The sequence below is a fragment of the Carettochelys insculpta genome, chromosome 3, assembly GCF_033958435.1.
Source record: "Carettochelys insculpta isolate YL-2023 chromosome 3, ASM3395843v1, whole genome shotgun sequence".
Classification (NCBI taxonomy): domain Eukaryota; kingdom Metazoa; phylum Chordata; order Testudines; family Carettochelyidae; genus Carettochelys; species Carettochelys insculpta.
Window position 1 is genome coordinate 97,770,845 of NC_134139.1, and position 14,225 is coordinate 97,785,069.

General features: G+C 42.2%; 1 protein-coding gene across 1 annotated transcript in view; it reads right to left on the bottom strand.

Annotated features, from left to right (window-relative positions):
• Positions 1–11,056, bottom strand: part of RAB32 (RAB32, member RAS oncogene family) — a 43,749-nt gene extending 32,693 nt beyond the window's left edge. Inside the window, exon 1 of the mRNA XM_074988711.1 lies at positions 10,717–11,056. Coding sequence (XP_074844812.1) covers positions 10,717–10,945 — 229 coding nt within the window. The 5' untranslated portion in view covers positions 10,946–11,056. The remainder of the gene's footprint in view (positions 1–10,716) is intronic.
• Between the last annotated feature and the right edge of the window lie 3,169 nt (positions 11,057–14,225).

Consider the following 14,225-nt stretch of genomic DNA (forward strand, 5'->3'; position numbering starts at 1 on the left):
GGCCTAGACTTCAGTCAGATACATGGTCTTATGTCTACATGCTTAGATTACTATAATCTGCAGAGCTGATTATGAGTCTCCACCCACCCCCTTTCACTCAAGACAGGGAGAGATGGATCATCTATTGATAAAGATGGGAGTTTGGTTTAAAATGTTCTCTTCTACATTCTGTATCTCTTAATGCCAAACCAGAATTTTTCAATTTTACTCATATGCTCCGGAGATAGCACAACTTTGCTTTGCCTAAAGCTGCGTAACAAAAAAGAGTTCCCACTGTGCAGCAATATTTTTTCAACAATTCCAAAACAAAGGAAAATATCTTAGTGTACTGCATAATACTGGATTACAGCACAGAGAAAGGTTTACAACTATTCACTAAAAGCAGGCGATAAGTGTTCAGTAGATATCTTTCAGTCAAAAGGCCTCCACACCAATTAAAAATAATTGGCTGTGTAAATACTCTGTTCAAGGATTTCTGCAATGCCCTGCACCACATTTCTGCTATGTGTACTTTTCCCTAAAGCCCTGCTATCATCTTGTTGATTTACTTCAGAGACAACTATATAAAGTGAGCCTTCCAAATCCACACACAAACTCTCCAGCCCCAGGAGACGACATGTAGTAATCTGTTGATTTTTCAAGTTATGGAATTTATTCTAGTGCAGTGTTACATCTGCTGCTCTCTGGAGACAAACTTTAATTAGCTAAAATAAGAACTGTTCCTTCATTTCATAAAGCCATGCATGTCATACTTCAAAGAGGCTACAGAGTTGCCAAAGTCTCAAATTTAGGGGATTCATAAATGTGCTTTTTAGGACTCTGAGAAAGATCCAGAACACCTTAGTCATAAGCCATTTCCTTCTTCTATTGCTGTGCCACATGCAGACACAAGATTATACTAATCTTTTACAAAGACATTAGTAAACTTCCACACCTGGCAGCTCTGGCACCAGACGGTTGCTGAATACTCAACTATTCTGGATGATAGAGAGGTATACCTAGCAATGCTTAACACTAAAGAAAACCAAGATGGGCTATTAACTAACATATCTGTGCAGAGTACATTAGTTACTGACAGCTGTTATTGTATGCTGTAAACTTACTGTATTTGTATTTACTTTCTCTATACTGTAAATATGGAAACTAAATCTTATTTATTTATGGTTCAAATGCTGGTTGAGAGTTCTAAATAACAGATGTCTAGATATGAAAGACTTCACTGTATAAAGGCATCTGAAGAAAGCCATTCACTCCAAGAGAAACTATAATTCAAAAGGGATTGATGTTGAGACCCATGTAGGAGATGAGGGCTGTTATTACAGCTGTGTTATAATTCTTTCCTGCTAGATACTGGGTGGGGTGGGGGCAATAGAGTGGTTGAATAGAAGAAAAACCAGATATGTGGCTCTCACAAGTCTGGGAATTGTAATTTTTGAAGGTCCAGCCAACACATACCATGAAGGTGCCCTTTTTAGCGAGGCACAGAAAAAGGAACAATGCAGTTTAAATGAAAACATCTGATGCAGTTTCATCTGATCTAGAGCATACAACAACATGTACAAACATTTCAGGTTACAGCTATTCATATCCTAATGAAATAAACAGACCACAACAGGTCTATCAGGTCTTTACCAAGCTTTGCAGACAAGATGACAAAATCTGCTAACATGTCTGATATAGAAGAGTTTTGGTCAGCTAACAGGACCTCTCACTTTAAAAATGGTCATTACCTGTATATTTATGGTCTGTGCCACATCAGTAGCTCAAGCACCTACTGACTCATCTTTGGTGGCTGGCAGGGGAAGTATGCACTGCAGCCATCACAAACTGACATTTTGTCAGCCATGTAGTCAACTCACACTTTGTCCTTTCAAGCTAGTTTTATCTGAGTTCAAAATTTTGCCTTGAGAAGGTTGAAGTTTACGACCATAACTTGAAAAGCAATTCTTGGTCAGTTAGCTTCAGTATAATTATTACTGATGCCAACAAGAAAAAAAAAAAAAAAAAAAAAAAGAGTTGGACAGAGACTGCCTGTTCTCTTTAAAGCACTATTTCAGTTTCATCATATTTTAATGAAACTTCTCCCCCTTGATGGGGTCACTTTGCATTTGCACTCCGTGCAGTAATCCATGTCTCACTCAGTAAGGTTGCATCTACACTATGGTGACCTTTTGAAGGATGATCTTTTTGAAAGATCATGTGCACACAAAAAAGTGGATCAATCTTTTGATGAGTGTCCACACAGCCCCCCCCGCCCCAGCTCTTTTGAAAGAAGGGGCCAGGGACTGAAAAAATCTGGCACTGTGAGAACTGCTCTTTTGCACAGTGGGCCTATAGAGCATCTACACATGGTCCCCTCCACACCTGAAAGGCTCGTTCAGAAAGGCACTTTTCCTCATTTGAGAGGAAGAGGGCCTCCGGAAGAAGCACCAAATTCTTTCTAAAGAGAAAGAGCTAATTGTGTGAGTGGATGCTTGTTCTTTTGGAAGATGGCCAGATTTTCCAAAAGGACTTGTGAGTGTAGATGTGGCCTAACCTGGGGGGGAGGGGGTGGGCAGGTGGAAAACACTATTGTAGAATCCCTTTTGCAATCTTATTCTAGGGATGTTAAGCTATTCCAAGCAACACTGGACTTAACAGCACACTTTGCCACTTCAGAATGTATTCTGCATCTCTAAAGTCACCTCTCACACCTAAAAGCCTCCCAAATGAGTAATAATGGTGTCCAGACATGAAGCAATACATGAGACTTAGAGGCACTAGCACAGATGCAGCATTTGTGGCTTCCTGGGCATATTATGGAATTCCCATTCTAGAATACACTGGTTTAACTAGCATTAGTTAGGTCTCATCCAAGGCATGTTGTGCCATGTCAATAAAACTGTACAAGTAATTCTTGAAAGACAGCTAAGAAAAACTGGTTGTGTGCGCATTGCAGTATTGTTCAAATCAGCGCAACCTGTATAGTGTTATCAGTGCAGTTTTTCCTGCAGTCACTGTTCACCCAGACTAGTGAACTGGCTGAAGAGACATCTAACTGAAATGAAGAAAACTGAACAGTATAGCTGTCCTCCTGGGCAAGGAAGGATTGAGTACCTAATTGTTCTGAAATGGGCAGTAAAGCTTAAAAATAACCCTTCACAATAGGCACATACTTCCATGTATGTCTATGTTGGAATTCCTCCCTCACAAACCAACTTCCAACAAGTTTTATATCCTCAAAAAAAAAAAATTAAAAAAAAAAATCCATGTTTTGATTTGTTTAGAGCTCATATTATAAGTAGGGTAGCTCAAATAGTACAAGATGCCACATTTCTTCACACTTACAAAATTCTTTATTAAAAATTACAGAACTCTTACAGCAGCATAAGATATTTAAGTTCCTTTGTTTACTGATTGCTTATAATTTGACAGTACTCTGCATGTTAATCTTTTACATAAGAGGAAAAAAGCAGTCATTAGCATTTTAAATAGACTAAAAATAATTTTAGGTTATGAGCTTTTGTGGAACAGACCCACTTCAGCTCTATAGCCTTAACAAAAGGGATATATAAAGCAGAGGTCCAAAAAAATTATCAAGGTTTCAAAAACAGAAAAAAATCATCAGGGCTGGCAAAATCAGCTAGAAGAGTGAGGAGGAGAAGGGGAAGAGAGAGGGGAGAAGTGTTTGGCCAAACATTAAAGTATGCGAAAGAATCCTTATAATGGAGTCAGGTAATTGCTGTCCCTGTTCAAACATGAATGTTAGTTCTGAACAGTCTCTGTAGTTGGTTGTTGAAGTCTTTTATGCAGAGCACAAACTCTCAGGTCTTTAACAGAATGGCCCACTCCATTAAAGTGCTGGCTGGCAGGTTTGTGTATTTGGAGATTTTTGATGTCTGCTCTATGTCCATTCATTCTTTTGGCAAAGTGTGTTTGCAGTCTGCCCTACATACAAAGCATGTGGCCATTGTTGCATGTGATGGCATATATGATGTTAGTTGAGGAACAGGAGAATGTGCCTGATTCTGTAATGAATGTGGTTAGGTCCAGTGATGGTATCTCCAGGATAGAAACGTGGATGAAGTTGGCAACGTGGCTTGTTGCCAGAAAGCTCCAGGATTAGTCGTATATCCCATGGTTGCTAGTGAGAATCCTCATACGGTTAGGAGGTTGTCATTCTCCTGTTCCTCACCCAACACTTACTCCCCTCCCACCCACTCTATCATTGTTGGCAAATCAGATGACTTTTTTGGACCTCTGTGCTTTATATATAGAGTCTGTTCTGATATGGCTATGATCTGAAGTGGGTCTGTCCTTTGGAAGCTTGTTACTTAATAAATTATTTTGTTAGTCTTTAAAGTGCTACATGATTGCTTTAGTCTATTCTATCAAAACAAAAAGATGGCTCTGTTACTATTTTATGGAGGAGATGACAGATTTCAGAGCTGTGAGTTACCGCCCGCTAGGAGCTTTTTTTTTTTTTTTTTTTTATTTAAGGACAAGCATGTAGTCAACTGAAGTCAGATTCAGAATAAAGAGAATGAGTTTGGCATGTGTGACCCTATTAGTTTTCAGAAGTTGTAATGCATACCTTTCCAGAGGCTAAATTAACCAAAGCTACCTATTTATTTCTATCCAAGACATGCCTTGTGGAATAGGCATAAACATGGTAGTACACATTTGAGTTACTGCAGTCTCTCCCCAATGCCAACAAAGCATATCAGTGGTAAACTACAGATTTCTAAGTCAACCATGATAGTTTTCTGAAGTGATGAAATATTGAGTGCACCAAATGCAGAGTTTGAGACTTGCTCTGGAATGCCAGCCTCTCTAAAAAGGTGTGTGGCAACAGACATAGTAGATGGGAAGAAAAAGCATTATGTAGCTAAACACTGCAAGCTTGGGAGTTGGATTTGCTTCTTCATACTAGGCTCATAATAGCTACCAAATTGAATTAAACAATGGTTCCTTAAATCAAAGGCTTAACTGCACCAACGCAAAGGGCAGAGTGAAGATACTCTAGCTATGTGATCAAAAAAAAAAAAAAAAAAGAGGCAGTCAAGTAGCACTTTAAAGACTAAAAATAGTTTATTCGGTGAGCTTTTGTGGGACAGACCCACTTCTTCAGACCATAGCCAGACCAGAACGGACTATATTTAAGGCACAGAGAACCAAAAACAGTAAGCAAGGTTGACAAATCAAAAAAATTATCAGGCTGAGCAAATCAGAGTAGAGGGGCAGAAGGGGGTGGGGGAGTCAAGAATTAGATTAAGCCAAGTATGCTAAAGAGCCCCTATAATGACCCAGAGGATTCACATCTAGCTATGCTGATGGATAAAAGTTCTGTCAGCATTCAAGAAAAACACATGCACCTTCATGAGAAGAAGTGACAGCTACGTCAATGGGAGATGCTCTCATCATATATCAGAGATGTAACCAAGTTAGTCCGTATCTTCAAGAACAGCAAGAAGTCCTGTGACACCTTAGAGACTAATAATTTGGAGCATAAGTTTTTGTGGGCAAAGACCAGCTTTGTCAGAGGCATGAGATGCTTCATGCATCTGATGAAGTGGGTCTTTGCCTGATGGTTAATGAATTCACTGTTGGCACCTTGTTGAGCTTGCTGTATCTTTTAGCCTGTTCGGTTTTATCACGATAGAATCTAGAGTATAAAGCCATTGGTGAATTACACAGGTTCTTAAAAGGTTTATTGTTGCTAAGCTGTGTATAAAGTAGATGTACAACTTAGGCTGTTTCTACACTCCATCGTGCATCTGCATAAGTTATGCTGCTCAGGCATGTGAATAAGTTCTTCTCCCCCAAGCAAAATACCCACTGGTGGGGAGAGTGCTATGATGAGACAAGTCTTGTGGCACCTTACAGACTAACAGATAATTTGGAGCACAAGTTTCATGGGCAATCTCCTGCAGCAGATAAGGATCTGTTCTCAAAATGACAAAACTGAGAAGGAAGAAGGAAATACAAAGTTTGTGTTCTTAAACTACAGCTACATTAGTTATTCTGAGATAACAGCTGTTATTTTGAAATAACTTTGCTGGCATCTAGACAACATAAGCACCATCTATAAATAAATTCAAAGTAACGCATTTGTTACTTCAAAATCTAACGCTCATTGCAGGAGGAACAATGCCTCTTTTGAAACGGTGCTATTCAGAGTCTTAATGCCTATTTTGAAATAGGCTATAATGGTGCCCCATGGTACTGTTTTGAAATAGCTCCATGTGTCCAGAAATGCTATTTCAAAATGCATTGTATGTGGCTGTGTGGTTTCAAAATATGATATTTTGGAAGAGCTCTGTAGCATAGCCATAGCCTTAGAGACGACCATCCTTCCCCCCCTGAAACCAAGAAAATGGGGCTTTGTATCTTCCTATTCTCCAGAAGGAAGCCAGTCATCCTAACTGACCTTATGGCAATATTTCCTCCTCCTCCTCCTCCTCTTTCACTGTCAATCAGGGCCATGGACAGTCTTTCATTCCCGCACCTCCGTCCCTTGCTCTCATTGGGCCATGAAGGTTAATGGGTCTTAGGAACTTCAGTCACTTGAGAGCTTTAGTATATCCCAGTAGGTGTCTGTCTAGATCTGTGCATAAAGCTGAGTGGATAGATTTACAAAGGCCCCTCCTTTTCCACTGACTCACCAATTTTGAGCAAGTTACTTGACCTTTGTCAGCTACCTGCTCCTTTCAAGTTGGTATGTACTCCCCTACCTCACAGCAAGATGCTTGGAGATCTTTTGATAGCAAGATACAGCAATTGAGAGTTTTAATTATGTGCAAATCTTAGTTTTGCTCAGTCTCACTAACTCTAAGCAGGTTAGAGCTCAAGTAGCACTTGAGAATTTAGAATCCTTCCACCATGCTTTCCCAGCTCTTACTTTTTCAGAGCCATGCAGTTTTAAAACATCCTAATTATCTTAGGAAAAATAGAGCTATTCTTTAGCACCACAATTAAAGTCCTAGAACAGGAGTGATTTTTTTCTGGGCCCTCAAAAGTACTAGCTGCTGAAGCTTTAACCATATTCTTTGTTCATTCAGGGATTGAACTTAATGACTTTTATAGAACAAAACCAGTTGCTCTCCAACTCCACTCCATTCTGCTAGAGCTCTGATGTTAACGCAGAGCATATGGACTAATAACAGCACTATTTTATCATTTGCATTAATTATAAAAGGAATAACCAGATTTCCTAAGGTTCTATAAAACTGCAGATCTCCATCACCATGGTGATATGAGACAGCAAAAAAGGCTTGTTTTGTTTGAGTCTTTAGAGGTACCATTGAAGTTTGATCCTCCAGGGATTAATAGAAATTGATTTTTAGATAAAGCCATATTTCCCACATACCATTCTACCTCTCTGCCAACGGCATGTAAAGGTATATCAAAAAGGGATCCCTCGCTATGGCCGTGTCTACACATGCCCCTGCCTTTCAGAAGGCATGCTAATAAGGCACTTTGGAAGAGGTTAATAAGATGCTGAAGTGCATGTTTAGTGCCTCATTAGCATAATGGCAGCCAGTCATGGTTTGAAAGTACTGCTTTCAAAAGGCAGACTGGCTGTATAGACACAGGCTCTTTGAAATAGTGCCACACTTTGAAATTCCCTTATTCCCAAAGCAAGCTAAGCAAAATAAGCACTAGTGGGGAGTGTTTGCATTTACACAAAATCAGGTGGATCGATCTGTTCTGCCAATCTGCCAGCAGAAGTTTTGTCGAAACGTCTCTTCCAACAGTAACTTCCGCAGACAGATGCTGCTAGTGCAGACAGTTTGAGAACAATATTTTTAAACAATGCATGTATGATTTAGAAGTCTAAGACCCAATGAAAGCCAGTTACACACCTTTGAAAGCTTTAGCCCCCTGCGATTCACTGTCAAGTACCACTCTTACTACAGTCCAGAATGGTTTCCTCCATCATCCCAATTCTAGATTATCTAGAGTCCTGAAAAATCAGATGTAGATATCTGCGGCTCATTTTTACCAGTATGAATGCAGACATTCTGCATCTAGAACCCTACAAAAATCTGCAGATCTCTGATTTTTGGAGATACAGACACCAATTTTATAAACACACAGGGCCCTAGATATTACTAAACACAAGTACTGATAAAAACTAGTGTATTTGGAAATTGACAGTCACATATTCAATTTTATAGCTAGACTACAAAACCCATGACATCAGAGTTCATGAAGCAATTTTAAAACAGTTTCTTCTCCATTGATCTTTTACACAAGACAGGACAATGGTACTGAACCCAAAATAAATCCTATTTCAGTGTTCTTATACCAGTGTGAACTCAGACATGAAAGTCAGGCATTCATATGCAGGAGAGAAAATGGGAGAGGGCATAGTCTTTGTAACTCATTTCTATTTTTGTCCATTAAGAATGTGCAAATTCATGGCAGAAATTCAATAATCACAATTTCAGCCCTTTTAAGTTTGTTACAGTTTCTACAGCCATACCTCAAAACCTCTGTGTAAGAAAGAGCTCTCCACTTAGAATAATTCATACTACACAGTAGGGAATCTGCTTCAAGAAGGTATATGAACACTTTCTACATATTGCATCAGTACCTAGGACTGATTTTAGGAATCCACATTCTATTTAAGGTCAACCCAGGTACCATAAATGGATGGAAATTGCTATTGTTAGTGACATTTGCTATAGTACCATGCATTATGTTGTGCTTTGCTGACTCATGTGGGAATAAGATTGCAGCTTCTGTTCTCTTGGTTCCATATAAGTTTAGAGGTAGAGACCTGAGGCTACCCCAATGAGCAGGTGGTTAAAAGCCATACTTTATACAGAAAGCACAGAATACTGGGCAGTGATACTTAAGCCCAATTTCTGACATCTGCAAACAGACACAGGGTGGGGGAGTGATGAGAAATGGAAAAGCACATGTGTGGCTGGACACTGTGGGCTCAATGTTTCTCTACCAGGGGAAGGAACCCTTGAGGGTACATCAACTTATCTGGATACTTGCCTAGTTTTACAACAGGCTACATAAAACCACTAGTAAAGTCAGCAGAATCTACAAGTATATTCAGACAATGACTTGTTTCTACTGCTTCATATGCCTTATGCTGAAGTGTAACAATAATAATTCTATCCCCATTCATTTATTTGATAATATGGTAGAAAAAGTCAACAAGTTTTCCAGTAGTCTTGATATTTTTGTAATTAGTTCAACCAAGTGGTAACTTGGGGGTTTGCAAAACAAATCTAACTCTTGAAATAACTTTTGACTTTCCAGATTATTATACCCTTTTCAAGACCTCAGATTACCTTAGGACCATGTTTCCCCAACTAGTGGCACGTGTACCCTTAGAGTATGGGAGAGAAATCTGGGGGTACTTTAGGAAAAAAGTTGAGAAACACTGGGCTAGATATAAACTAAATAAAAAGAGGTTAGAGTTATGTCCACATCTTTAACTTCTCTCATAGTATAACAGAGGAGGTGTTATTTTACATGCTACATACAGTTAGCTTCTCACATCAAACAAGATGAAATAACAGAGTCACAGACTCTGAACTAATTCTCTGATCCAGCATGGTGATTAGTCAGAGAGGTAGCTATGTTAGTCTGAATCTTCACAAAACAGAAGAGCAGTCATGTAGCACTTTAAAGACTCAAAATTAGGTGATATGCTTTCATGGAGCAGACCCACTTCTTGAGACCTGGAAGATTTGTTAGTTTTTAAAGTGCTACATGACTGCTTTTTTGTTCTCTAACCCAGGTGTGTCCAAAGTACAGCAAGAGGTTTGACTCACACAACATTCCTTTCCACTGTATGTAATGGCAGGCTTGTGAACACGTTTGTTATGCTTTTATTGCTGGAGAATGCAAATAGATTCCTATGCATTTTTTCCAGCTATACATGCATTAAAATCAGAAAAATGTCATTCTTCTGTTCTCCAGAATATGAACAAATTAAATATTAAGCACAGCTTGTAAGATTCACTGTGAGTTGCGTGAAGACTGACTTTAGTCCTTCAGTTAACTAAACAACTGTAAATCCTGCCTAGGAACGCTTCTCCTCAACTTAAGCTTCACTACATGCTTGAGTTACTTCAAGTCTGCCAGGGGGCTCTACCTACCAGCACTAAATTGAAATAGGCTACATTTATTTTAAAGCTAATGCAGAATGACCACCATAAGTATGTCAAGCGTGCATGAACTAACAGTTTTACAGTTACCAGGCTACTAAAATCCTGGAATAAATCCGAGCATGAACTGTTTTATGTTCCCTTAGAGTCAGGTGGTTAGCAAGACTACAGCTACCTTTTGAAGTCAGCTGTTAAGCCATGAACTCAGTGTGGCCAAAGCAGAAGCCTGGAGGGACATTACATGTGCAAGGAATGCAACCCTGGAAGGATGATACCAGGCCCTCTTTCCCCATGTCTTCAAAAGGCGCTGACAAGCTTTGCTACTTCTCTGACCCCAGAGGAAAGCGGGATGGCCAGGGGAAAGGGGAGAGAAGATTTAGACAGTACAGGCCGAGCAGGACAAGTTTGAGTCTGCAGGAAGGTGGAGCCAACCATGAGCTCCAAACAGAGGGCAGGCGGGCTTAGCTGCCTGGCTTCGTGCTGCCTTGTGTAACCCAGAAAGCAACAGCGCCTGAACGGGGCCCTGCAGAACGCGGGACTAGACGAAACGAAACGTGCTCGCCCCTCAAGGCGGGGCAGAGCCCCCCGCATCGCCTCTTACCTGCGATGTCCCAGAGCTGCAGCCTCACCAGGGTCTTGCTGTCCCAGTTGATGACTTTGAGGGCGAAGTCCACCCCGATGGTGGCCCGATAGTGCTGCGAGAAGAGCTGGTGCACGTACCGCTTGATGATGCTGGTTTTGCCCACGCCCAGCTCCCCGATCACCAGCACCTTGAAGAGATGCTCCCGGCACTCGGCCACCGCGGCGCCTCCACTTTCCCCTCCCGCCATGCTCCCCGCTCCCGCTGCTCCCGGGCAAGGCGAAAGCAGCCGGCACTGCCCACCCCGGCAGCCCGCAAACTTTCCTGCTCCAAGACTTTGCGCCGCCAGCAACTTTGTGCCCCGCCCCCAGCGCGGCCCGAGCCAGCAACCAACCACCTGACTGCAGTCACAGGACGCGGAAACGCGGCGCGTTATAAAACCCCGGCGCGGGGCGGTGCCCTGAGTGGCAAAGGGGAGGAGCCCGGCCCCGCCCCGCCCCGCCCCGCCCCCTGCTGAGACTGGCTCTGCTGCGGGCCGCGCTGCCCCAGTCAGTGCGAGGGGGCTTGGGCGGCAGGAGGAGGCGGAGTCGGGCCCAGGGCAGAGTCTGGGTCCCAGCGTGCTGGGGCGCTTGGGCCCGGGCCAGAGTGTTGCCGCCCTTGTTTTGTGCCTGAATAGCCGGGCCAGGGCAGGGTGGTGGTGTCCACACGGGGGTCCTGGAGGGCCGGGAAGGCAGGGGGAGGAGCCATGTGAGAGCCATGGAATCCGACTGAAAACCCTGCATATGAGGGAAACCACTTACAGCTGGGGTGCGGGAGCATCCCTGTCACCCCATAGTTCCAGCACCTGCATGAGGTGATAGAGCCAGGCCTGCCTGCCTGGTGCAGGAGTGGGTTGGTAACGTGGCAGGGCCAGGGCAGGCAGGGCCTGGTGCTGTGTTGTGTGAGGCAAGGGCAGGGTTTGGAGTGAAATGGCCACATCAGGCCTACTAGCTCCCTTTTGCAGAAAGGGGTGAAGAACTATTAAAAAATATCCTCAGGGATCCAGTCTGGAACAGCACCAGATATATGCTATCAAAACAAAAAAGCAGTCCAGTAGTACTTTAAAGACTAACAAAATAATTTATTAAGTGATGAACTTTCATGGAACAGACCAATTTCTTCAGATCATAGCCATACCAGAACAGAACAGACCACCTACCCCAAGATAGGCCCCAAAAAAGCCAATAACAGAACACCACTGGTCATCACCTACAGCCCCCAACTCAAACCACTGCAATGCATCATTAAAGACCTACCACCTGTCCTTAATCAGGATGCCTCACTCCAGAAGGCCCTAGGTGACAGGCCCTTTCTCTCCCATAGACAACCTCCCAGCCTTGTGAGGATTCTCACCAACAACCACAGACTATACCACAAGAATACCAATCCTGGAATTTTTCTGTGCAACAAGCCCCATTGCCAACTTTTTTCACATATCTATTCTGGAGATACCATGACTGCACCTAACCAGGTTATTCACAGAATCACAGGTACGTTTTCATGTTCCTCAACTAACATCTTATATGCCATCATGTGCCAACAATGCCCAGATGCTTTGTATACTGGACAGACCTCAAACTCTCTTAAACAAAGGATTAATGGGCATAAAATGACATAAAAACACTCCGGATTCGCAAACCTGTCTGCCAGCACGTTAATGGAGTGGGCCATTCTGTTAATGACCTGAAAGTCTGTGTTTTACTGAAAAGGAATTTTAACAGCCGTTTGGAAAGACAGGCTGTTGAACTCTCTTTTATGTTCAAATTTGACACATTAACGTGGTTTGAACTGGGATGGCAATTATCTGTGTCACTATAAGGACTCTTTTACACACTTTGCTTTATCTAATTCTTGACATCCCCCCTCCTTCTGTTCCTCTGTTCTCTGATTTGCTCATGTTGATCATAATTGTTCTGATTTGTCAACCTTGATTACTATTTTTCGTTCTCTGTGCCTTAAATATTGAGTCTGTTCTGGTATGGCTATGATTTGAAGAAGTGGGTCTGTCCCATGAAAGCTCATCGCCTAATAAATTACTTTGTTGGTCTTTAAAGTGCTACTGGACTGCTTTTTTGTTGTGATAGTATATAGACTAGGACGGCTATCTCTCTATGGCTACGTCTACACGTGCCCCAAACTTTGAAATGGCCATGCAAATGGCCATTTCGAAGTTTACTAATGAAGAGCTGAAATGCATATTCAGCGCTTCATTAGCATGCGGGCGGCAGCAGCGCTTCGAAATTGACGCGGGTTGCCGCCGCGCGGCGCGTCCAGACGGGGCTCCTTTTCGAAAGGAAGCCACCTACTTCGAAGTCCCCTTATTCCCATGAGCTCATGGGAATAAGGGGACTTCGAAATAGGCAGGGCCCTTTCGAAAAGGAGCACCGTCTGGACGCGCCGCGCGGCGGCAACCCGCGTCAATTTCGAAGCGCTGCTGCCGCCCGCATGCTAATGAAGCGCTGAATATGCATTTCAGCGCTTCATTAGTAAACTTCGAAATGGCCATTTGCATGGCCATTTCGAAGTTTGGGGCACGTGTAGACAGCCTATTACAGATACATGCTAGTGCCTCTTTTCATAGCTCACCAGGGAGCCAGTTTCGCCTCTTTTTCCCTCAGCCCCTTTGCAACACTGCATGTAGTAGCTTGGGAGAAGTGAAGATTTACAAGAGCAAAATGTCAAAGCAACGACTCCAGCATTTTCCACTCCAGCATGTTGCTGTACTCTGTGACATTGCCCCAGATGGTTCATCTGCATGTCTCCAGACTGATCCTCCTTCTCATGGGTATTTCCCTCCCTTTAATAAAAAGGCACACTCACTCACCTTTCTTTACCAGTCATCGTTTTCTTCCATTTGCTGGAGAACAGCATGGCAAAGGGAGTATTTTGTATAGTCAAGAAGCATTTCTAATTAGATACCTTCAGATACAAAGGGAATTTGGTTTTATCATTAATCAACTCTTAGGGACATCAGCTCATGGGAATGACATCACTTACATAAGCATAAAAGGGGAAAATGTAATCTTCTAAAGGTGCTAACACTCTAGCGTAACAAATGACGTTCCCATTTGTTGATTTCCCATTAAAATGCTTAATTGTAAACCCAGTTGTCTTTGTAACTAAATGTATCCAATAGAACATGTATCCTATGTCTATACAGCAGAGCTATTTCAGTATAACTTGTTATTGCAAAATAGCTACTCGGTATCTTTGAAATTCTCCCATTATTTCACGATACTTGTCCAAATACCAGGCATGCTATTTCAGCATCCCTGGACTCCTTGTTGCAGGAGGAGTAAGAGACGCTTCAAAATAGCACATTATTTCAACATTTGGAGCTGTTTAGACAGCGCCAACTGCCAAAATAGCCTATTTTGAAATAAACTTGAAATAAAATACACAAATTGCATGTCTTATTTCAAGTTTAGTGTACTGTGTAGATGTAGCCTTATACGTAGCACTGCGGAAGCCAATATTAATTGCATTAATTG